This window comes from Eptatretus burgeri, chromosome 4 (assembly GCF_056783735.1).
Source record: "Eptatretus burgeri isolate ZD-2024b chromosome 4, Ebu_testis_v1, whole genome shotgun sequence".
NCBI lineage: Eukaryota > Metazoa > Chordata > Myxini > Myxiniformes > Myxinidae > Eptatretus > Eptatretus burgeri.
The window spans coordinates 38,788,355-38,815,854 of record NC_140964.1 but is presented as its reverse complement, the minus strand read 5'-3'; the positions used below and the strand labels follow the sequence as shown (position 1 = coordinate 38,815,854).

General features: G+C 43.6%; 1 protein-coding gene across 2 annotated transcripts in view; it reads right to left on the bottom strand.

Moving 5' to 3' along the window:
• Positions 1-27,500, bottom strand: part of LOC147027842 (uncharacterized) — a 219,053-nt gene that overhangs the window by 190,639 nt on the left and 914 nt on the right. Inside the window, exons 2-6 of one of the 2 annotated variants that reach the window (XM_085877510.1) lie at positions 16,195-16,305; positions 12,863-13,032; positions 11,082-11,242; positions 7,674-7,750; positions 1,182-1,249 (exon numbers count right to left, since the gene is read on the bottom strand). In XM_085877510.1, coding sequence (XP_085733636.1) covers positions 1,182-1,249; positions 7,674-7,750; positions 11,082-11,242; positions 12,863-13,032; positions 16,195-16,282 — 564 coding nt within the window. In that variant the 5' untranslated portion in view covers positions 16,283-16,305. Of the gene's footprint in view, positions 1-1,181; positions 5,813-7,673; positions 7,751-11,081; positions 11,243-12,862; positions 13,033-16,194; positions 16,306-27,500 lie in introns of those variants that run through there. The other variant, XM_085877511.1, reaches the window with a different exon arrangement.

Here is a 27,500-nt window from a genome sequence, read left to right as displayed (position 1 = left end):
GCGGCCGTCGGGTCTACCAAATCTACGGCCACTAGCAATTCTACGGCGGCCGCAGTATTTCCACGGTCACACAATGTAGCAGTCACACGTTTTTTGTTTTTTTTTGGGTTTTTTTTCGGGGATCCGCACGGCGTATTTATAAATTGTGGAGACCGAAAACGTGGTGGTGCCGTACGGTGTTTGATTTGATGTCGCACGGTGACCTTCGGGCGTCCCTGCGGCGGCCATAGAATTTTCAAGGCAGACGCAAGGTGCCCGCAGGGGGACCGCAGGGGGGCCCTAAGGCGAACGTGCGGCCAGACGGACGGTAACGAGTGGGTTATTTTTTTTTTCTTTTTTTACCAGTTCTTATGTTTCGGCTTGTCGAATTGCTACAGCCAACGTAGAAATGAAAAAAATTATAACTCCGCGCTATAATTCCACGGCGACCCCTACGGCCTGTAAAATATAGCCATACGGCGTCGGGCCACCCTGAGGCCACCTCAGAAACTCTGCGGCCGCCGCACGTTTCTGTCGATTCAAAGGGGGGCGGGGGGGGGGGTACGGCCGCCGTATCCTCGCCATAGAGCAAATGTGACTTAGGCCTTAATTTTACATACACATTCAGTTCAGTGCTGATAAATACTCATTTCTGGTGAAAATTCATAATTATTTGTATTTTTCCTTGCATTTTTAATCTGGCCGCAGTGCCCGAGCAATTTTTTCCCCATCTTCATCTTGGTGCTCCGGCAAGTGTCCTCGGTCGGAGCCCTTTAAAAATGTGTACGTGTCCCTTCAACGCCAAACGAGTTGTGCCCCTGAAGTCGTGAATTTTGTGCCAGAGTTAAATGAATAAGAAAAATAATCTTCAGTGTACAAATATCGACAACGGATGTAGGGGTATCAATATAGTACATACGCGGACGATGTGGTAATGAGACCATTTTAACCCAAACATTTACAAAGAATACTTTTCACAGGTCAAGCGTCCCTTCCTCACCAAAACTTGATCTTTACTGCAATCCCAAAAATATTTTTGAAGATACAAGCAACTACTCTCATAGCCACTACGACACTTGCTGATTGTAAGACGAACCACAGTGAAGTGCTGAAAAATAAATGTGCATTCCATGGTGGACATGTCGCATCCACATTGTGCGATCAAATTGAAGCGTGCAGCATGCACGACGTCAACAAATTACCTCGATGTCAACAACCCCCGGCTGTCCTTCAGCAAAAGATTTGACTGCATCAAGGATGGGACGATAACCTGCCCAGAAGAGAGACAACACCATCAATCTGACGCAGGCCGAGGCAGGGAGGGGAACATGCAAATCACTCAACTACTCATCTGCGCATATGTTCTTCCATCTGTTCCCCTTTATCAACCAGTCAACCCGTTGCTCTGTCAACATATTTCTCACATCCCTCAACGTTGATTGCACACACAAAGTTTCATTGCAAAATGTTCCCGTAATTGCATTTTTCGGCACGACCTTTTGACCTCACCCCAGGAGGCAGGGCCAAAATGACATTGCTCTTGCACATTCATGCCATGTGGTGATCAGAACGACCAAGATTGGTGAATTTCTGCCCAACTGTTTAGGTGGAAGGATATAGATAAGATGATGGATGGACGCAGACACAGAGACAGACAGACAGACAGACAAACAGACAGACAGAGACAGAATTACAATATCCCCCCCAGTTTTTTTTCCAAAAATTGTGGGGATAAATATCAGAAAATGGAAGAACGATGAGACAGAGGGTACAATGGCAACATACTGACAGTGGGAGCAGTCGGACCATAATTAGAGACTACGAGAAAGGGAAATAACGAACGGGAAAAAGGGAGAAAGAGGAGAGGAAACACAATTACCTGTAAATAAGAGGGTTGAGTTCAGTAGGGTTAATGGTTGAGAAAAAGTTGCAGGGTGGGGTTGGGGGACAACATAAGATGGTGCTGCACTCAATTGCTTGAAGCTCTGAAGGGAGGAATGAAATTGAAGTTTCCAGAAGGCAGTTTGACAAATGGGAGAACAAAGGAAAACAAGAGAGTGGATGGAGGTGAAAAGCCTGGATTTGGAAAAATTTAACCAGGAGGAGTTACTGGAAGAATATGCACAACCTGCAGAAGATGGGAAAGGTTTCAGGGCTGACAGAGAGAAGGGATATTTAAAAAGAAAGACACAACCGAGCTGCCTGCGGTGAGAGAGTGAGAGACCCAAAGACGCAGCTTCATTGTGGGAGATACCAATGATCCTAAATGTCTCGGTTTCCACAGTGTGAAGCCAAGCTATGTGTGAGGCCAGGAACACCAGCCCAGGGGGAAAGCAATACTCCATCAAGCTGCAGATGAAAGCTTTGTACGTGGTCAGGATCACAGGTGTGCCAAGGAAGGACTTTGCACGACGTAGGATGCCCAATCGGTGACTGGCTTTGGAGGCCAGCTTGGAAATATGGCTTTCCCAGGAAAGATCATTGCAGATCGTGAGACCCAGAAGCTTGAAAGAAAGGACTTCAAGAGGATTGTTGAGAAAATGGATCGGGGGAGGGTCAAAACGGTCCTTTCGGAGAGGCATAGTGAGTGTGAGATTTGTCAGGCTTGAAAGACATGTTCCAAGTGTTTGACCAGCTTGTGATTTTATCCAGGTTGGCAGAGAGTGGAGAGGCTGCTGCTCGTCAATCAGAGGGATGAAAGATGGTATGACAGAGGGTGGAGTCATCAGCAACGAGATAAAAAGGATTTTCCAGAGAGTCAGAGAGATCATTGATGAAAACCAGAAAAAGAACAGGGCCAAGAACACTACCTTGAGGAACTCCAGCGTGCACAGGAAGAGGGGATGAGAGAATTCCATTAAGAGCCACGTATTGGCTGCGACAGGAGAGGAAGTCCATGATCCATGAGTGGGGATTGGCTTGGATACCATAGGAAGAGAGTTTGGTGAGCAGGGTGGAATGCCAGACTGTATGGAAATCTCATGATATGTCTCGGAAGATGGCTGCGATCTAACGTCTGGCATTGAGGACCTTCATCCATTGTTGGGAAAGCAGAAGTAGCATGTCTAGGGTAGAGTGACCTGGTCTGAATTCAAATTGATGGTTGGAAATCAAGCCATTGGAGAAGAGGAAGGATTTAATGTCAGATGCGATGATGGATTCCATAACCTTGCTGATAATTGGGAGAAGGCTGATTGGTCTGAAGTTGCAGGGATCATTTTTTGCACCTTTTTTATACAGGGCAGTAATGTTTGCTGACTTCCAAGCAGATGGCCGATGACCTTGAGCAAATGAGAGGGTGAATAGAACAGGGAGAGGGTGAGCAAGAGCAGGTTTTTGAACACGTGGGCTGATGCCGTTTTGACTGGTTGCAGAATCAGAGTCGAGGTTTGACAGCAAGCTCTCCACCTTGTCAGGAGAAAAGGACAGAGTCGAGGAACAGCAGGGTCCGACTGGGTAAGGTGGGTACAGAAAGTGATGGGTTTGGGACACCAGATTTAGATGCATACATGGAGTTTCACAATGACGCTGAGGTGATTCTCCAATAACAGCCAGAATGATGTCGACTTTGACAAGCATTTGGTAAGATGAACCAATTGGAGCAAAGGAAGAAGAGCAGATATTTTCATGGAAATTGGTCAAAATCATATCCAGAAGAGATGGAGGACTCTTGGCTGAGATCCGGGTCAGGAAGTTGACAGATTGAGTCAGTCCCAAAGAGTTACAGAAGTCCTTTGCTGAAGTGCCATGGCAGGTGAGAGAGGTACCCACACCCAGCCAACTGGCATGAAGATGATTTAAATCACCACATATGAGGAAGACAGAGTTGGGATGACTGGATAGAAGTTGGTCCATATTTTTGGCGAGCGAGGTGTAATTTGAGTCATCACTGTTTGGTGGACGCTACAACACACAAACATTAGGTGGGAGTGGAGGAGAAGCCGTAGCCAGAGGTATTCCTGTGGGTGTGGGGGAGAGAGAGCAGTGCACGGTGTGTGAGGAATAGAGGTTTTGATGAAGAGAGCAACTCTGCTGCCAGGACAAGGCTCAAGTCTGTCAAACCAGAGGAGAGAGTAACCAGAGAGAGATGCGAAGGAGTCAGATGTGTCTTGGAGGAAAGTTTCTGTTAAGCAGATAATGTCTGGTTTGTCAGTGGCAATCTGTACAGAAAGATCTGTCAGGTTGGAGAGAAGGCCCCAGATGTTTGAGGTCCATACTGTTAAGGAAGAGTGAGGGAAGGAGGTGGTGGGTACAAGAAAGAGGAGGTGAGGGAGAGTGGAAGAAGAGCGAGGAGCGGGGGAGGTAGGAAGAGCTGTTGACAATATGTATGTGGTAGGAAGAGTTGTTGACAGGCATAGGAGATTGCAGAAGAGCAAGGAGAGAGGGCAGGATGATGGGAAGGAGGACAAAAGGCTAAGGTGGTGATGGGATGAGACATAGTGGGGAGTAATATGAGAGGGGGCAGAGGGAAGGAGGGGATTGAAGGAGGTGGAGGAATGAATTTGAAGAGTAAGGGCAGGGGAAGGTGGGAGTTTTGAGGGTGTGAGGTGGGACAACGAGGAAAAGGGGGAGTGAGTGGGGGAGATTTAAGGGAGAAGGGTGAAGGGAGAGCTTTGGAAAAAGGTGAGGGGGAAAGAGATTGAAGTTTGCTTTTGAGGAGGAAAAAGGTGGCCGATTTGAAAGTTAGGGGTGAGAGGGAGGCTTTAAGAGGGAGGGGAGATGAAGAGAGAAGGCATGGCCATGGGGGAGGAGGAAGAGGGTGTGGGAGGGGAAGGATGAGACTGGGTAGTGGTATGGTAAAAATGGGAGCGGACAGGGGGAGGAACGAGATTTGAGGGGATGGGGTAATGAGACAAAAGAAAGAGCAAGAGGGCGATGTTGAGGAGTGTACCTTTTGAGAGAGAGAGATATCTGTTCAGTTGGAACAGAGCCCACAGATGTTTTAAAACCACACAGTTTGGGACACCAGAGGAGGAGCTGTTCGTATAGCAGAGGACAGTGGAGAGGTGCTAAGAGAGGAGGCAGGATGAGGGGTTAGATGGGAGAGGTAAGGAGGTGGTATTACAGGGCAGGAGTTAGGAGGAGGTAGATTTGAGGAGGTGGAGTGAATTGACAAAAGAAAGGAGGTTTGGGAAGGAATAAGCTTGGAGGGGGAGGTGGGGAAGGGAGGTTTTCAAGAGGTGGGGGAAGGTAGTGATGAAATGGGGGTAGGAGAGAGTAGTGGGAGGGGACATGCAGTGGGATGCTGGTAAGGGATAGGGTAGGTATGATATGGACAAGTAGGAGGAGGGAACAGACAGGGAAAGGTTTCACACTGAAAATGGATAAAAATAAAGATTGATGGAAAATGAACAGCCATTGCAAATTGGGGTTCTTGAGATTTTCAAATCAGAGATACATTTTAAAACGTTAGGGGAGGGGTGGAATGATGGCGAGTTAAGAGAAGGAATTTTTAGAGACGGAATTATTGAAGAACTGATGATGATTGATTGAGATTAAAATTTCAACCATTGCCAAGAGAAATAGCAGCATGTCCATAGTTGAGTAACTGGGATGGAATACTTAGTGGCCTCTACTTGATTGGATCTGTTCTGAGATTTATTTTTTTGAATGAGTGTGAACTTGGTGTAATTACAGGAAGATGGGAAGTGGCCAAATGAGTTCAAGCTGAAGAAAGCAGACAAAGAAGAAAGAAAGAGCAGCAGAGCAGGAATAATTAGAACTTGGACACAGTTGTCATCTGGCCCATTGTCGATGTTGGATTGAAATTTCCCAACCTTCTCAGGAATGAAAAACAGTCGAGAGCTGTGTGAGTGAGAGAGAGAGAGAGAGACAGAGACAGAGACAGAGACAGAGAGACAGAGAGACAGAGACAGACAGAGAGAGAGAGAGACAGAGACAGACTAAAAAAGACAGACAGAGACAGACTAAAAAATAGACAGACAGAGACAGAGACAGAGAGATTGAGGGGATTAGCCAGCAGAGAGGGACTTTGGAGCCTTAAGAGCCTTAGCCTGATGCAGTGAGCTAAAGTATACCTCAGTTGGGTTCATGTTCCACGTTGAGAAAGCAAGCCGTTTCACCGAAACAGTCTCAACACAGGATTCAGTGCAACAATGCTGAGAATATCGATAGGGTACATTGATTTGGTCCAAAAGCATTACCAAACAGAATCACGACGAGATACTGAAGAGATGGTGGTCCAATCCTTTTCAAGAGGGCAGATTGCAGTAACCACCAGTTGACCTGTGCAAACATTCACATTCTGTGGAATTGAGGTTGCTGTCTTACAATAGCCAGAAAGATAGGAGGTTTGACAAGAACATGATCATAGGAGCCAAGCCAAGAGAGGCAGAAGAGGTACATGGAGAGGTTGGGAAATATTCAGATTGGCTCATCAAAGGCCGAAACCTTAGCTGCGATGCCACGAGTGGTTGTGGCAGAGCTCAATTACAGTCATTTGGCATGGTGACAATTGAAGTTGCCAAAGATGAGATACAGAGTTGGGATGGAAGGTTGAATTGATCCATGTTTTTGTAAAATGAGATGCTTGGAGGAGTGATCATCAGTGCATGGACTGTACACCACACAGGAAAACATTCGGTGGTTGTGGAAAACCAGAGGTATTCCAGAGGGAAGGTTAGTGCAAACAGTGAACAGTGAGGAATGCAATTATTGACATAGGCAGTAACACCACCACTACAAGAACGGGGAAGGAGCCTGTTGAGATGGAAGAGGGAATAGCAAGGGAGATCGACAGAGGATTCAGAAACATTCTAAGAGAGGAACATTTTTGATAAACCTACAATGTCCAGAGCTGCAGCAGTAACCTGGATGGAGAGGTCAGTGATATTTGATTGGTGGTCCATACTTTTCAAAAGGTGGTAGAAAATAGGACAGCTGAGCATTTTTTTTTCCTGAGAGCTGGGAGGGCCGAGCAGCGGGGGAGGGGAAGGGGGGGTGCTTAAATGGACGATTTCTAGCATGGGATGGGTTGATGAGGAATTGGGGAAGGTGGATAAGTGGTGGTGCAGAAGATGTGGTCGGTGCAGACACAAAGGGGTTACCAGTAATGAGTCCACACTCGCTGCAGAACGGGTATCTATTTTGAACGCCAGTTTTTCTCAATAAAGACAGACAATGCAATGAGGTTGGAGCGAAGGTTAATTAGAAGCATGAAAAAGGAAGTAGTGCTGTAAGAACACAACATACAGGGCTTCAAATCTAATGACGAGGGAAACAAAGGTACCTAGGGAATAATAGGAAGCTGCATGGGAGGGGGTATTTTGAAAGGGACATGCCACAAATAAACTTAATTTCATCAAAATATTACTTTAGAAACTGAATTTTTTTTTTTTTTTTAAATAATGACATAAAAAAAATAAAAATCAATGTTGAGCAGACTTTAAATATTTGAAGAAATTCAACAACACAACAAGGAATCTTGATCAACTATGAAAAGTAATTAAACCACCAACTTGAAAATACACAACACTATGTGTCCGAGAGAAGAAGATAAAGTGACGGTTAATTTCAATGAACGATTGACAAAAAAAAGAAAAAAAAACCATCGAGATTGGTCCAAGATAATGCAAAGGTGAAATCTCCAAGAGTGTCTCATGATAATGTGGCTCTGAAGCTGAAAATCCATTTGGGGTGAACGTAAGCAGGAAACATCCAACCAATGGGAGCACCTGTACAACGACACAGGTTTCCATCAAACAGGTCCTCAGCTTCTTGCAAACTCGGAGATGCCTTTCCAGCAAGTAAACTGAAAGCAAAAGGAAAACCAGAGTTGGTGTCAGAGACACCCAATGCTCGCCCGTTTATACATTTATCGTTTTTAAAAGACTCATCTAATAATTAATATATTTTTTTATAAAGCATTGCAATGAAGTCTGATCCAAATAATTTTAAAGCAATATATGTATTTGTATATTGTAATCAGTAACAAGAGCTCAAGTGAGCACAATATATGCCCGGACAAGAAGGTATGTACAGAATTGTGCTACTACATGGAAAACAGCATCCTGGTTGCCATGGAAACCACTTTAGATGACGAACGTATGTCGCGACACACCGTCTCCACAGTCTGTACCTATGTACCAAATATGAAACGTGAAAGTTGAAAACTTTGGGAGTTAGAGTGCGGACAGGAATGGATGGACAGACAGAGAGACAGACGGACGGACGACCGGTATCACATAATATGCCCCGATATATATATATAGTGTATAAAAAAGTGTGGTAGATAAAAACATTAGAAAAGAAAAAAATAACTTGCCTCAAAAACTTTAACATTTTCACGCTCACGCCGACGCTCACGCCGACGCTCACGCCGACGCTCACGCCGGGGGTATCGCTATAGCTCTCTGTTCTTCGAACAGGCGAGCGAATAAACATTTGCTCAATGTATGCTGCACTTCCGGGCCGGGTGACAAGCAACATTAGGGATACATGCAGTCATAACCCAAGATAGGTGCACTTTGAACAAAATCAGCACTTGAGAAGCACCAATGCAGGTCATATAGTCTGAAAATTACCAAAACTATCATAATTATTCTGGTTTAATATATTTGTGTTCTACCTTACATGTCATGCATTTATCTGCTCTGCCATCCCAAGCCTTTTCATTTACCCAACACACATTGTTCATTCTCTCACTTTTTGTTATTTTGTACAGAATGTAAGGCTCATTGTAGAGCTGCAAACAACAACAAAAAAAAACCACACAGCTTGATGCTCTCCACAATCACCATGCCAGGACATTCAACAAGCTGATCCAAAAGCAAAAGGCAGTGGATGAGTGGCTTGTAGAAGGGAACACCTTTCTCATCCCAAAAATCAGAAGAAAATCAACTTCTTCACAAATACCAGCCAATAACATACAAACTTCTGCCAGGAATAATCACCGAAATGATGTACCATCACCTAACACAACAAGGAGGTTTAGAGGCAGAACAAAAGGGATGCAAGAGAGGTTGTTATGGAACAATTGACCACCTACTACTGAACAAGGACGCGTTTGAAAATTTCAAAACGCGAAGAACCAAATTGTTCACAGTCTCGACTCGAGAGATGATAAGAAAGCTTTCAACAGTCGCACATTCATGGATGATATACAATGCATGAAATATACAAAATCAATCCCCAAATAATTAAGCTGATTGAGAAAGTAATGGAGCTCTGGAATACCACATTGATAATACAGCGCTCAAAAGGAAATATCAAAATATGAGATGTGAAGATACGGGCGTGGGATCTTCCAGGGAGACAGTCTTCCCCTCCACCCTCCCTTTCTCAATTTGGCTGGCTCTGGACCCACTGAGTAACCTCATCAACTAATAAGGACATGGATACACACCAACAACCAAGAGAAGAAAATCCAAAGAAATAGGAAAGGTGACATCTCCTGTCCATGGATAATTTAAAGGTCTTTGCACCAAATGATGAAAAATTGACAAAACAACTAAAACTAGTAAAAGGGTTCTCCGAGGAAATTCAAATGGAATTTGAATTAAAATAAGAGCATCAAGTGCACATTTGTAGAAGGTAGGCCAACAAAAGCAAACGTAAAAATTGACCTTGAAACAGCATTACAGCAGTTAGAAAACGAGTCATTATCCAAGACTAGCTGAGTATGTGAAATGCCCAACAGACTATCGGATTCAATTTGTAAACCTACGTGAACACACCAAACCTGAAAAAGGTCGCAATTTTTTTTTCTTCCAAAAACAGGTTTGGATAGAACATGTGTTGAAAATGAAACGGCAACAAATACAACCTCAACGATTGCAAAAAAAAAAAAAGACAAAAAGAAAAATAGAAAAAGAAATATGAACAAATATACACCAACAACTGGGAGAACAACAAAAGAGCAAGAAAATACAAAAAAAAATCATTGGACAAATTGGGGATAGACAAAGAAGGCTCATTGGGAGAGCTAAGTCAGCTCAACTGGGACGGCGAACGAATCATCATAAATGCCCAAGATCAAGGACACAACATCAGTCAATGGATTAAAAAAGATGGCGGGACCGAGCCAGATTGAAAAGTGCAGGTTCTGCAAGACAAGATCCATTCACGTATATGACAGAATCTGAACATCCCAGTTCCAGAAAACTCACAGAAACATGAATCAAGGGCAAATAATTGAAAATGAGAACGTCATGCTCACGTACGAACTGATGATCCCATCGAGTGTGAACAAAGAAAACAAAGCATTGTGACCGGACATCATCCTCAGGAACAAAAAGGAAGAGAGACAGCATTGCAGCAGATCGAGATATCAATACCCAATGATTTTGGCTTAAATAATGCAGAAATCAAGAAAATAATCAAATACCAGGACCTCAAAAAATGAGATCGAGATATCTTGGAAGCTGAAGAGCGTCAAAGTTTCACCAGTGATAATTAAAGCAACAGGAATGATAAAGAAGAACCTCGCTGACATTTTAAATACCATCCCCGGGAATATTACCAAAAACAAAATACAATTGGAGATCGTCTCGGGTTCAGTGACGATCTTGAAGAGCCCTCGGAGCAAAACTCTTGGAACACCAAATGTTGAACAGCTTGGTCCATGAACCATGATCCCTTACCGAAGTGGATACTTTTTGAGTCCTGGGAAGACTCCGTTCCACCTCCTTAAAACCCATAAATAGAGATAACAACCAACAGTGTACGGATGCATGCACGACTGTTAGACGAGACAAACACAGCGACTAAGCTTGAGGGAAGTGCCGCTACTTCCCATGGCACTCTGGGTAACAGTGGCACCACAACAACAGCGCCACCTTTCTCACCGCACTCCGTGGGGTATTTCCGAAAGAGGAATTTCCTCCTCCACATGTATACAAAAACTATGGGGATTGTCCAAGCTCTTATCCTTTTAAATGCTTTATGTAAAGCAAGGAAGCAGCAAGTACTTTTTTTTTTTAATTCAATCTTTGGTATGACTCAGTCAGGGTTTGAACCACCGACCTCCCAGACTCAGAGCGAACACACGAACGATTACACCACAAATTCTGGTTAAAAAAAAAAAAATCACCTGGAACGATACGCACAAGAATCACCGAGGAAGCAAAAGTGGCAAATCAAACCTGTACATCTGCATGATGAAACCCGGTGTGCAGTATCCACACTGCAATGCGTTGTAGTGCACCATGCGTTTCTGCAAAATGTGGAATCCTTGCCTCTGACCTCCCAGGCCTTCGATTGTAATGACATGACGATTGTCCAGCGAACACAGAGGCAGAAGACACTGTGAAAATAAAAAAAAAAATCACCTAAAAGGAGGAAATAATTTCTGAACAAAGCTTATTGAAAGTTCTATGGAAATTGGGATTGCAAAAAATAAAAAATAATAATCATAAATAGTTGTAGTTGTGATTATCCCTATTTGAAAACGAATGCACCACCAACTATTATAGCCGTCCCAGTCGGCTAGGCTCAGATTTTATGCTTCAACACCAAGTGGTCTTCGTCTGGGACGGTGCAGGTATTGTGCGCCAGGTATCATTTATCCTCCAAAAAGGGGAAAGGGCATCACTTGACTGCAAGAAGCACAAGATGAGACCCGCTCTCGCTCATCCTTGCTTGGTGGGAGTGTGCCTCCATGTAATGGGCCTGAAAAAGTTTCTGCAACTCAAAGATATCGTTTTTGGCAAAGAGCTGGAACAAAGTTACATTTCTAATGAGTGAAACTTTGCATTCACCCCCTGCGCATTTGGAGCAGTCACATGTTCATGGTGCCTTTCACCTTATTCTCCTTCCGTGGGCAGAGCTACAAGGTGGTGCATTGCAGGCTCAACTTTGTGCTCTGTTAACTTGTGCCATGCCTATTTAACCCAAGTATTCAAAGCAAGCCTCCTTTGCCTGTTCTCATCGTCGTCATGAGTTTTAGTTACTGCCTGCAAATCACGATCAAATTCAGTCTCTGCCACATTTCATGCAACCACAGAACACTGTTCCACCACATCCAGACACAATTCCCACCGACACTACTTTATCCTATCATTAACTTACAACCTGAAACTCCGACATAGATTTCCACAATAGTCACGAGTGTCAAAAACTTCGTTATGTCTCACCATTCGCTTAATGTAGTCGTGTGAACACCCTGCCCCTTTGGAAGGATACTTAACACCTGGTACAAGAAGCCTACAGATTCTGGAATGACGAGGTGTTGGTGGTGGTTTCATTTTTTTAATCTGCGGCAATTAGGAGTGTTAATAAAGAAAATTAATATGGAGGGGGTAAGGTTGGGGTGGGTGGGATTCGTGGGGATGGGACACAAGGTTTCAGCGAATATTCCAAAACAAAAACCACCGGAAATGATAAAAAGAAAAAACACAATTCTTTCATCGGAAATGGCAAAAGGACGTTTGGTCCATAATGCCAATGTCACTGACCACCACCCTCCCCTCCCTTCCACCCCCCATTCCCCACCACTGCCACACCGCCAACCCCTATAGATTGATTTATTCCACTCAAAGAAAGTCATAACAAACTAGGGATCTACCACCGATACGAATTACATTTACTTTTATGGTGAAATACTGTACAGTCATGTAAAAAAATAGAGGATTACTTTCCCATGGGGTGAGAAGGTAACTCAAGCCAGAAATTAAACCAGGTGCAGAAAAACTACCAAACCACAAATGTACCTGCAACTCAAGGCTCTTCTTATCTCAACCACAGGGTGAGGCCTTGTGATCTTCAAGACAACCGCAAGGACAGACGACAATGCTGCATCTATGCAGCACCCCCCCTCCTCCCCACTCACCATCCACCCACCTCACCACCCCAAACACTCATGGAAACAGAGAGCAAATAATGTGCATCAGCTGTACTTTGGTGGCCACTAATCAGCGTCACTCACAGAGTTAACTGACTCGGTGAGCATTTGCTGAGGCTGAAGAGGGTCGGGCCTCATCAAGGCAACAGTGCAGCATCCACAACCACCTTCCCGACACATCACTTTGGTTCCTCGCAAACCTGCAGTTTCACGTAGGTAATCCAGCAGCGAAGTGCGTGGGTTTGGACCTTCAACTGGCAGGTACAAGTAAGAAAAAAACAAACAAACAGGATTCACAACTTTGTACGACCGCAGCACAACTGGCAACATCTCTACGATCCAATGAATTCTGTTGGAGATAAAAGTTCAGATCAGCGAATAAATTGATAGGTAGTCGGTTAGCTTTTGCTAACCGTCCAAAAAAAAAAAAAATACCTTCACTTGGTGCAACAACACCCACTCTCGAGGGACCTTCATTGGCTCATCATTTTCATTCTCTGATGTGGGTCGTCAGTTTAGTGGGTTTTTGTGGTTCGTAGTGCGCTCCTAGCCTCGGCCTGCAAGTGAGGCTGCTTACTGGAGCCATCTTCCTTTTCCAAAGGGTACCAATGCAGTCAATGAAATGGCCGGCATGATGCCAAACAGAGGACCGAGGCCTAACGTAGTGTTTAGGGAGGCCAATCCTTCAGCTCATGGACAATTTTGAATTCCATTCTTTACCTGTTTGCCACCGGAAGCTGCCCCTAGATCGAGAATTTGGAGGGCACATCTGAGGCCAATGTGTTGTAGTGTTGGCTCCTCGATTCGTTTCACCGGTTGGGAGCCCAATTACAGCGTTCACCCCTCGTATATCGAAGAGCTTCTACCTTCAGTATTGAAAAACAACAACTCTGTGGCTCCTTATGAAGCACAGAGCTGCACTCCTTCCGACGCCAAGCAGTTCTGCAACATCAGCGACGTTTACTTAAACCATAAATCAGTACACTTGTGTCTTCAATCAATTAACCCCCATCTTCACATTCTTCGACAAACTCAGATTGCTGAACCACATACCTCTACTCATCTCCAGTGTTCTCGTTTCCAACTCCATTCCATTTTAGAGCTGGCTTCTGCACGCGTTTGCTCAGATAAACCAGCTTCTCATGTTGACAACATTCAGCTCCCCAACCCTGGTGTTTTGCTTCTCTTGTAAAAAGTCTCTCTAAGCCACCCACCAAATTCATCTGCTCTGTAGACCATGCTTCTGAGGGTAAAAAAAAAAGTTTACATCTGGAACTAACTAACCACGTCTGCTGATTCAATCAACACGACACAAAATGAGGTTGGTGTTTCACTACACACTACACGAGACACGAAATGAGGTTGGGAGTGTGACAAGGACGAATCGATTCGATTTTGGTGAAGATCCGAATCCAGATCGAAATAAGAGTTTATATTTTTAATTGTTGAAGTGATTCTTCAACATTGAGAGATGGGGCCAAAAACGATACATCGCATGATATCTCAAAAAAGTTGTGGACGAGTTATGACAAAACTAGGTGGGCGACTTGGTTCAGTGACACGAACAAGTCAATTCGATTTTGGTTCATGTCCGGATCCAGATCCGGCCGATCAGTGGGATGCAAAATGTAAACTGCTCAACCTGGCGGAGGTATGCGCTCCACTGAGTGCCGTTCTAGTTTCCTCTATTTTTCTTTAACTTTATCAAACCCTTCCTGTAGCCTCTTGCATAAAGTGGCTTTATGACATGTTTGGGGGCAATTCCAACATAAACAATACAACAATGTCCATCCTTCTGGTCTCCTATGTTCTCTCTCTCTCACTGCTTCACGCATAATCATCAAATGTAATCGGCATAATTAACAGCCCGGTGTTGGCTTAGCAGTAAGGGTGGCTGGCTGGCTTGGGATCTCAGGGTCCTGAGTTTGAGCCGCGTTGGCCACTGAATCAACACCGGGTGGGGTTGACTCAGCCCGTCATCCTTCAGAGGTCGGCGAAATGAGTACCAGGATACTGGTAGAGGAGCACTGCATCAGTGGCATAGTCTCATCCCAACAAAATGATAGCGACCAGGCAGCCAAGCTGCCATACGTAGGAATAAGAAGAAGCATAATTAACAATGGAAAGTACAATTATGCTTACACCATCCAAATTTACAGAAAACTTTTGTTCAGTTCCGTCCAGTTGAAAGTATACGTTTGTGAAAACGGTCATTTTGCCATGCCAGGTGTTGGTTTAATGGTTAGGGTGGTGGGCTTGGGATCCTCGGATCCTGAGTTCAAATCCCTCTCGGTGGTTGAATTCATACCAGGTGGGGTTGACTCTGCCTGTAATCCTTCCGAGGTCGGCAAAATGAGTGCCAGTTTGCTGGTATCCTGCGTCGGAGTGGCGACCCATCCTGGGTTGTGCCCAATAGCCAAAGAGACTGCTTAGGCAGCAGCAATGCTCTGCACAGAGTATGGTCCCAATGGATGGATGGATGGATGGATGGTCATCATGCCAGATGACATGGAAGAAGGACTCAATAGAAGAACATGTGTTGTAGCTAAGCACACAGTTAAGCAGGAATTGAAGTCTTAAACAAAATGTGTTTGAAAACTCGAGCACAAATTGACACAAAATGTGTCCTCACCTTGAGAGAATAATAATTAGCACAAAAGCAGATCACTGGTAACTAAACATCATCCCAAAACAAAGCAATTCCCTGCACATGCGTATGTCGTCTGATCATCATTGTAGAATCAAAAATGGCTGGGTGACTAAATCTTGGAAACATGATCGGGGCATCCAGGGTCAGGTGAAGGGCACAAAGTTATTCTCCCCAGACCTATCCCCCCCCCACTCCCCCTGCTGGCGGGAACGAGAATCGACACCATTTTTTGACAGCGGAGGGAATGGGTATTACTCTTACTAAAAGGAGAAGCGTCCGTCCATCATGTGAAGGTGAAGAAGGACCTCCAGATTTAATGTAGCAGTTCCTGCTGTCTCAGGATACAAATGGTACTGTCGGAAAGCCAAAAATTGATTTACTTCAAGGAAAAAAAAATTTAAATCCGTTTCATCACAAGGGTGCTCGTTTTAAAGGTCGGTCGTCTTGGGAGTGAAGAAGAAACGGGAAGGAGAGCTTAATGCAGCGGTCCCAACGGCGACACTCGTTGTTCTACGCAGCAACCTCAATTTAAATTCATAGAAAGCAAACGCATCAAATATGCAATGAAACATTTTTGTTCTTCAAGAAAACAACCGAATCTCAGAAAGAAATTTTTTTTTAAACTTTGTTGCGCAGTTCAGCTCCATTATTCACACAGTCACGTTCTCGAGCAAGTTAAAAGAGCGAGATAGAATTCAAAGTGCTGAGCGTGGCCCAAATAACACGATGGTGTTCAGGATTGCACAACACGCACGCTCGGGCTCACCGACGTGCTCCACGTTGTTCACTGTGAAACGGATGCTGGCTTTATGGGCCCCACCGGACACCACGCTCGGCTCTGCCACTGTAGCCATGGTGGCTTCTCGTTCACCAAATGCTGCATAAAAGTAAAGCAAATAAAGTAAATAAATATATAAAATAAAAACTAAATAAAACACAAAAGCAAATGCATTTTGCGTCTTAAAAACAATAAATCTTATCAATCGGTTGCTATTTTGATATCAATAATATTTACATTAAAAAAAAAAAACAATCAGGACTCAACTTTAATTCAAATACACAGGAAAGCTCTTACGTACAGGTAGCCCACTCACCTTGCCTTTTTGAGACACCTAGCCAAACAAAAGCTTCGTGTCCAAGACAGCAAGTTTTCGAGTAAGAAACGACACAGTTGTTCCTCCAAGCACCAAACAAATTCCCACTAGAAACATGCTTCATCAAAAACAGCCTTTAGAGCACTACATACCCATTCCCTGTCATCCTTTCAAACTATTGTACTTTTAAAGTTAATAAGACAAATGATGATACGCAGCCAAATGATCAAGACGTCATCTCTCTCCTCAATCCTGGCATACCATGGAGGATGCAATGAACAAAGAGCACAACTTTAAAAAACATTTAAAAAACAAATTCCTTTGAGCTTCTGACTTGAATCAAAATGTCATTTTTCGAAGATGTTGTTTCGTATGGAGCCATGCCTGATGTTGGCTTCATGGGTAGGGTGGTGGGCTTGGGATCCTTGGATCCCGAGTTCAAATCCCACTCCGCTGTTGAATTAATACCAGGTGGCGTTGACTCTGCCTGTCATCCTTCTGAGGTCGGAAAAATGAGTACGAGCTTGCTGGTATCTTGTGTCGGAGTGGTGACCCGTCCAGGATTGTACCCACCAGCCAAGGAGACTGCTGAAGCAGCACCAATGCTCTGCACAGACTATGGTCCCAATGGATGGATGGTCTGGAGCCTGTGGCTGCTGGTTGCATCATTTCTGGGAGCATCGCTGTGCCGTTGATGCAGTGCCCGTTACCAGTAAGCTGGTACTCATTTTGCCAATCTCCGAAGATTGACAGGCTGAGTCAACCCACCTGGTGTTATTTCAATGAAAAAAAGGGGCTCAAACTCAAGACCCGAAGATCTTAAGCCAGCCACCTTAACCGTTAAACCAACACGAGGCTTTTCAGAAGTTCTGGATTCCTGTCCATCTGATAGATGGTACAATCCAAAGCAAAACAAACAAATATTTTGATATCAATAATATCTACTTTTTGTAACAATAATGCCATGAAATACACACACATATATACACACACACACACACACACACACACACACACACACACACACACACACACACACACACACACACACACACACACACACACACACACACACACACACACACACACACACCTCTGGCTTTAAATAAGGTCTCACGGCTGAAACTTCATTTTACTTTTCTTTTCTTCTCATGGCAGTTGATATAACTCTGTCGGAGAAGGTAGAGAAGGTTCTTTCAATCCTCGAGTCTGAATGTACAACTGGACGAGACACATCAGCTTGTCCTACAAATCTGCTCTGCAGCTCTTGCACTTCCTATCTTTGCCCTTCTCACCACATAATTTGCCCGAAGTCATCCTCCATCTCCTTGGAAATCCACCATCACTGCATTACATAAAAAAAGGTGCAAAAACTGATCCCCTTAACTACAGACTTATGAGCTTACTTCCAATCATCAGCGAGGTCATGGAATCCATCATCACAGTTGATATGAAAACCTCCTTCTCTCCAACAACCTCATTTCAGATCAATTTGATTTCAGACCAGGTCACTCCACCTTGGACATGCTGCTTCTACTTTCCCAACAATGGATGGAGGCCCTCAATGTCAGACATGAGATCAGAGCCATCTCTCAAGATATACAGTGATGTGCAAATGTATTCACCACCAAACAATAATGCCACATTTAGATGAATTACGAGTTACGGAGAAACAATTTTTCATTCAAACTCAAGAGATTAAACTAAACACTGTTATAGTTGAAGGTTACATGTTAGGAATAGCTGAAAAAAACCAAGTACAAATCAAAATTCACTGGTTGTAAAAGTAGTCAGCCCCTTTGTTCAGTACTTGGTGGAAGCACCTTTTGTAGCAATGACTGCTACGAGTCTTTGTGGGTCGGGGTAGGCCTCTACCAGCTTTGCACAGTGAGATGGTGAAATCTTTGCCCATTCTTCATGTGAAAATTGCTCTAGTTCTACCAAGTTTGATGGGGATCCTCGATGGACTGAAATCTTGAAGTCTCGCCATAAAATCAGAACTTTGACTGGACTGCTCAACATTTGTTTTCTTCTTATTCAGCCACCCCAGTATGGCTTTGTCCTTATGCTTTGGATCATTGTTCTACTGGAATGTGAATCTCCTGCCCAGTTTCAGATTCATGGCTGATTAAAAGAGCTTTTTTTTAAAAATCAAGAATTCTCCTGTACTTTGCCCCGTCCATTGTCCCGACTAGTCAAAAAGCTAGCCGTTAAAAATTCAAAACGACAGTCCAAAATACCTGATTTAGCATGGCGATAACGTCATGGTCCTCCGCTCATTATTCTCATCGATAGTCCAAAAGACCTGATTTATCATTCTTCAGGTGCTCAAAGAACCAGGAAAGGTATGTAGACATACGGTCTACATCTATACAGTTTTATTGATATTATTATGCTTCGACCTTACACTAAGCTTAGATCTAAAAGTAAAACAGTGAGATCATGCAGGTACACTTATATGGGACTGGGGAGTGCGATCAAGCAAGCAGGGCAACATTAGACCCGATACCTGCAATCATGGGTCTCTGCAGGGAAGGGCAAAGGGAGACCCGTCCACATTTTCCCTTTTGGTGTATGATGTAAAATAAAGACAGGAGGTCGTTTGCACTGGTTTTTATGCATCACACACACCACTTTAAATGTGATTTTAGCATAAAATCTCACACACACACACACACACACACACACACACACACACACACACACACACACACACACACACACACACACACACACACACACACACACACACACACACACACACACACACACACACACACACACACACACACACACACACACACACACACACACACACACACACACACACACACACACAAAAAAAATTGTGCAAATTCATTTTTACACACTTTAGTAGGCTCCAATTAACCAAATTATGTATTGCTGGTTATCTGTGTCACAGAATCCCCAGTGGACATGAATCGCCGTCATAGTGTCTGGCTTGCATAAAGGCACTTCGAAGAAGTGATGCTGAATTGGATGATCCCACCCTGATCTTCATTCACAACGACGCACAAATTGATAAAAACAGCACATCCAAGTCAGACTTTGGATCTCCGGTGGTCCCCCTCAGACGAGTTCCTCACTTTTGGTTCACACTGAATTCAGTGATGCTACGATGACAAGAAACAATATCTTTCTTCTTGAAGCGGTACATCAGCTGAGATGTCGACAAGGGTTTGTAAGGTTGCAGCGAGCGAGTGAAGTCCAGAATGGCTGCAACATCTGTAAGTGTCGAGTACGCACTGGAGTTCAAGAACAGACGCGTCTCACGTGTCCATCATGCCACCGTCAAGAGGAAATGTCAAAAAAAACAAATAAAAAAGTTCAAAAGGGTGTCACATCATTTCAAACTATCGTACTTTGTTGCTCCTCCTAACCAATGATGCAACCAGTAGCCAAAAAGGCTGTACACAATAGAAACTGAAACTGTGGGATTATCATTTTGTTTGTCCCAGTCGGAGCTGTCAAGTTAATGCTTGAAATTGAAGGATGTACATTGTGGGGATTTTGCAAGTCCTTTTCTTTCTTCTTGGTAAATCTTCCATGGATGGCCAAAAGAAGAGGCTGTACATGGTGGTCTATGCAGTCTGAAAAAGTTGTCAGGATAATCATTTTAAAGTGAACAGTGGTATTTTGGAAATGTAAGACTGAAGAGAGAAAAGCCTGCAAAGATTGTGCAAGTAGGGAATGTGAGAGAAGATTGATGTGGATGTAATCTCGATTGCGCGACTAAAACTGGACAGACTGAAAGTTTTGCTAAGATCTCACGTCTGATAATGATGGGACATTCCTTGGCAATAATGTGTGTGTCTGTGTCTGTTTTGGACGAGGGGTACTAGATCTATGAACACTACAAGTCTGAATATATGCCTGTTGTTGGCTTAATGGTTGGGGTGGTGGTTTTGGGATCTTAGGATCCTGAGTTCAAATCCCACTTGACTTTTGAATTAATACCAGGGGGGTTGACTCTGCCTGTCATCCTTCTGAGGTCGGCAAAATGAGTGCCATCTTGCTGGTATCCTGTGTCGGAGTGGCGACCCGGCCAGGATTGTGCCCAATTGCCAAGGAGACTGTTTAGGCAGCACCAACGCTCTGCACAGAGTGTGGTCCCGATGGATGGATGGACAAGTCTGAATGTGAATACAAACTAAAGGGGAATACACACCGATGCCATATATTTAACTTCCTACTCATCCCGATGAAAAGTTTTTTTTTAATTAAATCAAAAATATATATATATATTTTTTTTTTTAACATGGTCTCAGCTCATGGAAGAGTGACGACAGAACAAAATCAGGGCAACAAATCAAAGGGAACAACAGGAGAAAGGGAAAACACCAACAGCAGGGTGGAGGGACAAAGGAGATGGAGATGGACATACAAGGGATGCCGGTAACGATGAGGGGTAAAGGAGAAGGCAAAGGATGGACAATATGGATTACGTAAGCAATTTTTTGGGAAGGGTGTTGGGTGGTTTAATGGCTATAGAAAAGATCATTATTTTGGATGGGGGATAACTTGAGAAGGTGGTGAACAGCTGTCTTGAAGACCTGGAGGGAAAAATGAGATTGAAAAGAGTATATGGAAGTTCCACGGACAGGTAGGGGGAAACAGAGGAATAAATGAGCGGAGGTGAGCAGTGATTCTGGATTGAGGCAATTGCTGGTGGACCGCATGCATCCAGCAGATACCTGGCGGGGGAGGGGAGGGAGGGGAGATGGGGGGGGCAAAGCATGGAGAGGTCGAGGGTGCAAGTCCAGAAATGAGACAGAAGAAGAGAGAGACCACTGAACTCTCGTTGATGGTGAAGTGAGAGGCCCATAAACTCAGCTTCATCTTGAGAGATTCCAATGATATTGAACACCTTTGTGACCTCCACCACCGAAGGTGAACGAGGATATGTTTTCATCCCTTTCTGTCTTCTTATTACTTGCAAAATCAAAGATTTTTCAACTATATTGGTTCATCGATTTTGTTATTGTTTGTCTGACTGTCTGACTGCATCGCCTACAGGTCACAAATTTAAACTGATCTTCATGAAACTTCACCAAATGGTAGAGTTTGTCAGAAGGAAGAAGCCTGTTGTTTTTAAGGTCAAAAAGATCAACATAGGCCAAAGGTCAACAACTAAGGTGGTGTTTCTAAAATCCTCAATTTTCATCTGATCGACTTGAAATTTGAAGAGGAATTATATTTCATGTCACTGAATTTAACCACTAATTATTTTTGAGATCCACATAGGGCAAAAAGGTCAACAACTAAGGTGGTCTTTCTAAATTCCTCAATTTTCAACCAATTGACTTGAAATTTGAAGAAGATTTGTATTTCAGGTCACTGAATTCAACCACCAATTATTTTTGAGGTCCACATGGGCCAAAAGGTCAACATAGGCCGAATTTATAAAAGTCAATTTTCATCGGATTCGCTTATTTGGTCACTGAATTCAACCAAAAATTATTTTTGAGGTCAAATTTGTTTTATGGATTTTGGAAGTATCGTGCTCGGCACAACGTCTTCTTCTTGTTAATTGCCAGAATCTTTCAGATTTTGGCAATTATGTTGGTCGGTTGTGTGTGTCATTGTGTGTGTCTGTCTGTCTGTTTGTGTGTTTCTTTACCCTGTAGCAGCCACACCATTTCAGCGATCATGACCAAACTGGGTACAGACGTCGGCCATGCTCCAACTTAGACACTTGTCGTTTTTGGTGAATCTAGGTCAAAGGTCAAGGTCAAGGTCACCGAAAAACCGAAATTCATATTTTCGCAATAACGTCCGCTAAAATGGTCGTATCGACTTCAAACCAAATCCAAAATTTACATCTTCCAATACTGCATCCAACCATATGGATGTCATACCATTGGGGTGTCACACCAACACCCTTCTTAGCGGTCGGGGTTCGAATGTCAGGGGGGGGGGTCGGGTCAAATATTTCAAATTGCGATAAAAACGCCATTTTAAGTCCGATTGACTTCCAAGTTATGATCATGACCAAACTAAGTGCTATAACTCATTAAACAGTCGCACTATCGACTTATAAGAACCAAATTGATTTCCAGGTTTTTGTTTTTTCAGAGATCATGGAGATATGGCAAAGTTATTCTGGTAATTACTTGCTCAACGAGAAATTTCATTTGTTTGTTTATGTGCAGGACATCTCAAAAAGTTGAAGACAGATCTGGATGAAATTTTGTGGACAGGTTGGATGTGTCACAAAGATGAACTGATTAGATTTTGGTGAAGTTCCGGATCCGGATTAGACTACTGGAATTTTTTTTTTAAAGCGATTCTTCCCCATGGAGAGATAGGCTAAACCAATATATAGCACGATGTCTAAAAAAGTTGTTGACGGATTCGGATGAAACTTGATGGACATGTTGGGTGTGTGACAAGGACGGATAGGTTAGATTTTGGTGAAGATCCAAATTCAGATCTGGCTACTAGAATTTTTCAAGTTATTCTTTACCATTGACAGATGGGGTCAAAAAAGATATTTGGCAAGATATTTCAAAAAGGTAATGGGCCAGATATGTTCTTGTGGTCAGGTATTAACTGGCGGAGGTGTCCGCTCCACCGAGTGCCCTTATAATTTCATAACAAAATCAGCTGTTCCTGCAGATTTCCTCTGCTGGGTAATGCATTTCACAGCAAAGACTTAACCATGAGCACCAAGGACCTTTCAAAAGACTTCCGGGATGAAGTTGTAGAGGGGCACGGATCAGGAGAGAGGTAGAGAAATACAAGGTCCGTCTAAAAAGTAACGTGACTGAGCTGTGTGCTCCACTTACACAACTTGAATGAACGGGTTGCATCACAGTCTTTTGGAACATTCCAGCAATATATATGATTGGTGATGGTTGACTGCACTTATTGTGCGATTTTTTTACAGGTCGTGATTTACACGTTGTCTAGTCTGAGTCGTCATGCTACGAGTCGTGAGCAGAGAGCCAATCTGAAGTTTCTTGCCAAGCTTGGCTAAACACCTTCCGAATCCTTCGCAATACTGCAGCAAATCTACAGGGAAGAAACGATTTTACATACACGTGCATTTGAATGGCACAAGAGGTTTAAAGAGGGACGGGAGGAGGTTCAAGATGATCCACGGTTCGGAAGACCTTCAACGAGCAGAACGGTGGACAACATCGAGCGTGTGAAGCAGATGGTGCGCGCAGATCGTCGACTCACGGTGCGGATGATTGCTGAGGAACTTTCCATCAACAAGGACACTGTCTGGAGCATCATCACTGAAAATCTCAAAATGCGCAAGCTGTGCGCAAAGATGGTCCCCAAGTTGTTGTCTGAGGACCAGAAACAGCAAAGAGTCAATGTCTGTCAAGACATCATCGAGCGCCTCAAGGACGATGAATCGTGGATATTCGAATATGATCCCGAGACCAAACGGCAGAGTAGTCAGTGGAAAAGTCCGGCATCCCCAAGACCAAAGAAAGCAAGGATGTCAAAGTCGAAGGTCAAGGTGATGCTCACCACGTTTTTTGACATCAAGGGTATTGTCCACTTCGAGTTTCTACCACAGGGTCAAACAGTGAATCAATACGTGTACAAGGAGATCCTCCGGTGCCTCATAAGTTCAGTTTGGGACAAGAGAAGGTATCTGTGGGAGAACAACGCCGAGGTACTCTACCATGACAACGCCTCTGCTCACAGTGCCCTGAGCATCCGACAGTTTCTGGCGGAGAGGAACGTGCCAACTCTGGAGCAACCACCGTATTCGCCAGACTTGGCCCGTTGTGATTTTTTCATATTCCCCAAGCTCAAGGGGGTGATCAAGGGGACCCGGTTTCATGATGTGGAGGCCATCAAAATGGCCATGACGACGGAGCTCCAGAGGATTCCAGAAGAAGCCTTCCGGGGGTGCATCGAAGCGTGGAAGAAGAGGATGGACAAGTGTGTGAGACTGGAGGGAAACTATTTTGAAGGGGACAAGCTGTGATTTCAATATATTTTTTGGAATAAAATTTCTGTGAAGTCAGTCCCGTTACTTTTTAGACGGACCTCATATTTCAAAGGCCTTGACTATCCCTTGGAGCACAGTCAAGACAATCATTAAGAAGTGGAAGGCATATGGTACCACTAAGCCCCTGCCTAGATCAGGCCATCCATCCAGAATGGATGACTAAGTAAGGCCTCAAAAAAAAAAAAATATTGAGTTTCCATTCCAATAATCCAACCTACCCCAATAATTCCTGCCAACCCAATTTTGTTTTTTTGTGAGGGTCAACTTCCGAGCAACCATTTTATGTCCGCTGTGCATGGCATTACTCTGTGCCATTGTTGACCGCTGTGGTCTCAACAGAGAAAATTAGAGGTTGTTTATTTCAGTTAAGGGGTCACAAAGCTTTATCCACATTTTAAAAACATTGCACAACCCAACTGGGACACATCGATGGTGTCTTGTTCAAAATTGTTAAATGGACCCTGGATAGACATTCCCAATTTGACAGAAGTCATGACTGCCGTGCAGACATTTGGTGTTGGTTTTGTTCACTTAAAGTGCTGACACGGTCACCACGATACACAAGATGTCAGACCCATGAGGTCTGCATTTGTCACACTTATGTCTGGTGAAAAACGGCTACCACCAAAAAAAAAAATAATAAAAAGGTATGTTGTGAAGAAGATGAAGCTTATTGTGAGCACAGGTCGAAAATCGAAAACGAGGTTTAAATGAATGTTTTAAAATACAGAAATGAACTTCTTGAAAATTATTTTAAGCTCGTTTTGTTACAAAGTAAGTAAAACTGCAAAAACCTTATCATGATGTCAGTTTGGTGTGTGCCTTTAATAGATGGTACTGTACTTTATTGGGGGTAGGGGCCTGTTTATACCCTGCAAACAGTTTACACGTTCTATTTTATAGCAGCAAATACCACCTGTCACTTCACTGACAAGAATACAGGGAAGAAGGGGAATGGGAAGAGAGGAGGGGAAAGAGGAAGGGAGGGGGCAAAAGGGAAGGGGGAGTGTGTGGAAGGGGAGAAAGGGGAAGAGGTTGGGGGGAGAGAGGAGGTATCTGGGGGGGGGGGTAGTAACAATTGCTATGTTGCCGGATTATGCAGGGTTAACTTTAAAGTGCATTCATTAGTTGGGGGTGGGGGGCAGGTTAAAGTTTCTTATTTTTAAGAGTATATACTTCATGGTTGCCCCCAAAGGGTATAATCTAGGATTTTTTTATCAACGAGAAAGGGTCTAATATCTGACTATACAAGATTTTCAGGGATGATCAATGGGACATTAGCATTCTTCATTTCCTTCTCACGTCCTGTTGAGCCATGTTAGTGATATGCTGTCTTGATCACTGCTGAGAAACCTTGTTTAAAGGAAACCTTACAGAGATATACTAAATTGGTATTATTTAATCCTCCTGTCTGCACAATACTGTTTTACCCCAAATTTGGTGTCCCACAATGGACATGTTAAAGTTCATGATTCGATATATTTTCAACTATCAACATACACAGACTGGTTGGAAAGATGTAGAATCTGAAATGCTGTACTGCTTCCATTTAAATACGTGCAAATAATAATAATAATAAAATTTTAAAACTCCCACCCACTCAAAAAAAATTCCAACCTACCTTACCCCATTTATTGAGCAGCATGTTACCAGAAACCCAACATTTTTGGGGAGGGGGGGGGGCAAAGGAGGAGACTGATCAGAGAAGCCACCAAGAGGCCAATGGTAACTTTGAAAAAGCTGCAGGCCTTTATGGCAAAGACTGGTCACTGTGCATGTGACAATATCCCAAGCACGCCACAAGTCTTGCCTATACGATGGGGTGGCAAGAAGGAAGCCATTCCTCAAAAAAGTCCACCTTGAGTCCCGTTTGAGGTATGCAAAAAAAACACTCCAGAGATTCTGAAGCGATGCAGCAAAAGATTTCGTGATTTGACAAAACAAAGATGGAACTTTTTGGCGGATTTTGCAAAACATGAGGTTTGGCGCAAACCGAGCACAGCACATCACCAAAAGAACACCATCCCTACTGTGAAGCATGGTGGGGGCAACATCATGTTATGGGGATGTTTCTCATCAGCATTGACTGCGGCACTTGGCAGGACAAAAGGGAAAATGGATGGAGCAAATTACAGAAAAATCCAAGAGAAAAACCTGCCGCCCACTGCAAGAAAGCTGATATTGCGATGGAAGTTCACCTTTCAGGATGACAAGGACCCGAAGCACACAGCCAAAGTTACACTGGAGTGGCTAAGGAACAAAAAGATGAATGTCCTTGAGTAGCCCAGTCAGAGCTCCAACCTAAATCCAATCAAACATATATGGCATGATCTCAACATTGCTGTCCATCAACGCTTCCTACACGACTTGACTGAGCTTGAAGAGTTTTGTGCAGAAGAATCGGAAAATATTTCCCATTCAAGGTGTGCAAAGTTGATGGAGATCTATCGCAACACACTCACAGTTGTAATTGCAGTCAAAGGTGCTTCCACCTAGTATTAACTCCGGGGGGGGGGGGGTGGACACTTGTCCAAACAATATGTTATGGTTTTGTATTTTTAATTAATTTTCTGAAATTTGTAAAATTTGTTTTTCACTCAGAAGTTGAGAGTTATGAAATGTAAATAAAGTTGGAAAAAAGTCTGATTTACTGGAATTAAATTCGAGGCTACAAGGCAACGAAAGATGAAGATATTGAAAGGGGTGTAGACTTTCTACAGCCACCGTACAGCACGACATATCAAAAAGTTGTGGACAGATTCAGACAAAACTTGGCGGACAGGTTGGGTATTTGACAAGGAAGAAGCGATTCAATTTGGTAAAGATCGGAATAAGAGTTTCTTTTTTTAATTCTTAAAGTGATCGAGAGGTGGAGCCAAAAACAATATGTGGCATGATATTTGAACAAATTGATTTGGCCTGATGAGTGCTCCTCGATCAGGCATGACGTGGCGTGGTGGGATGCGCTCGGCTGGGTGCTCT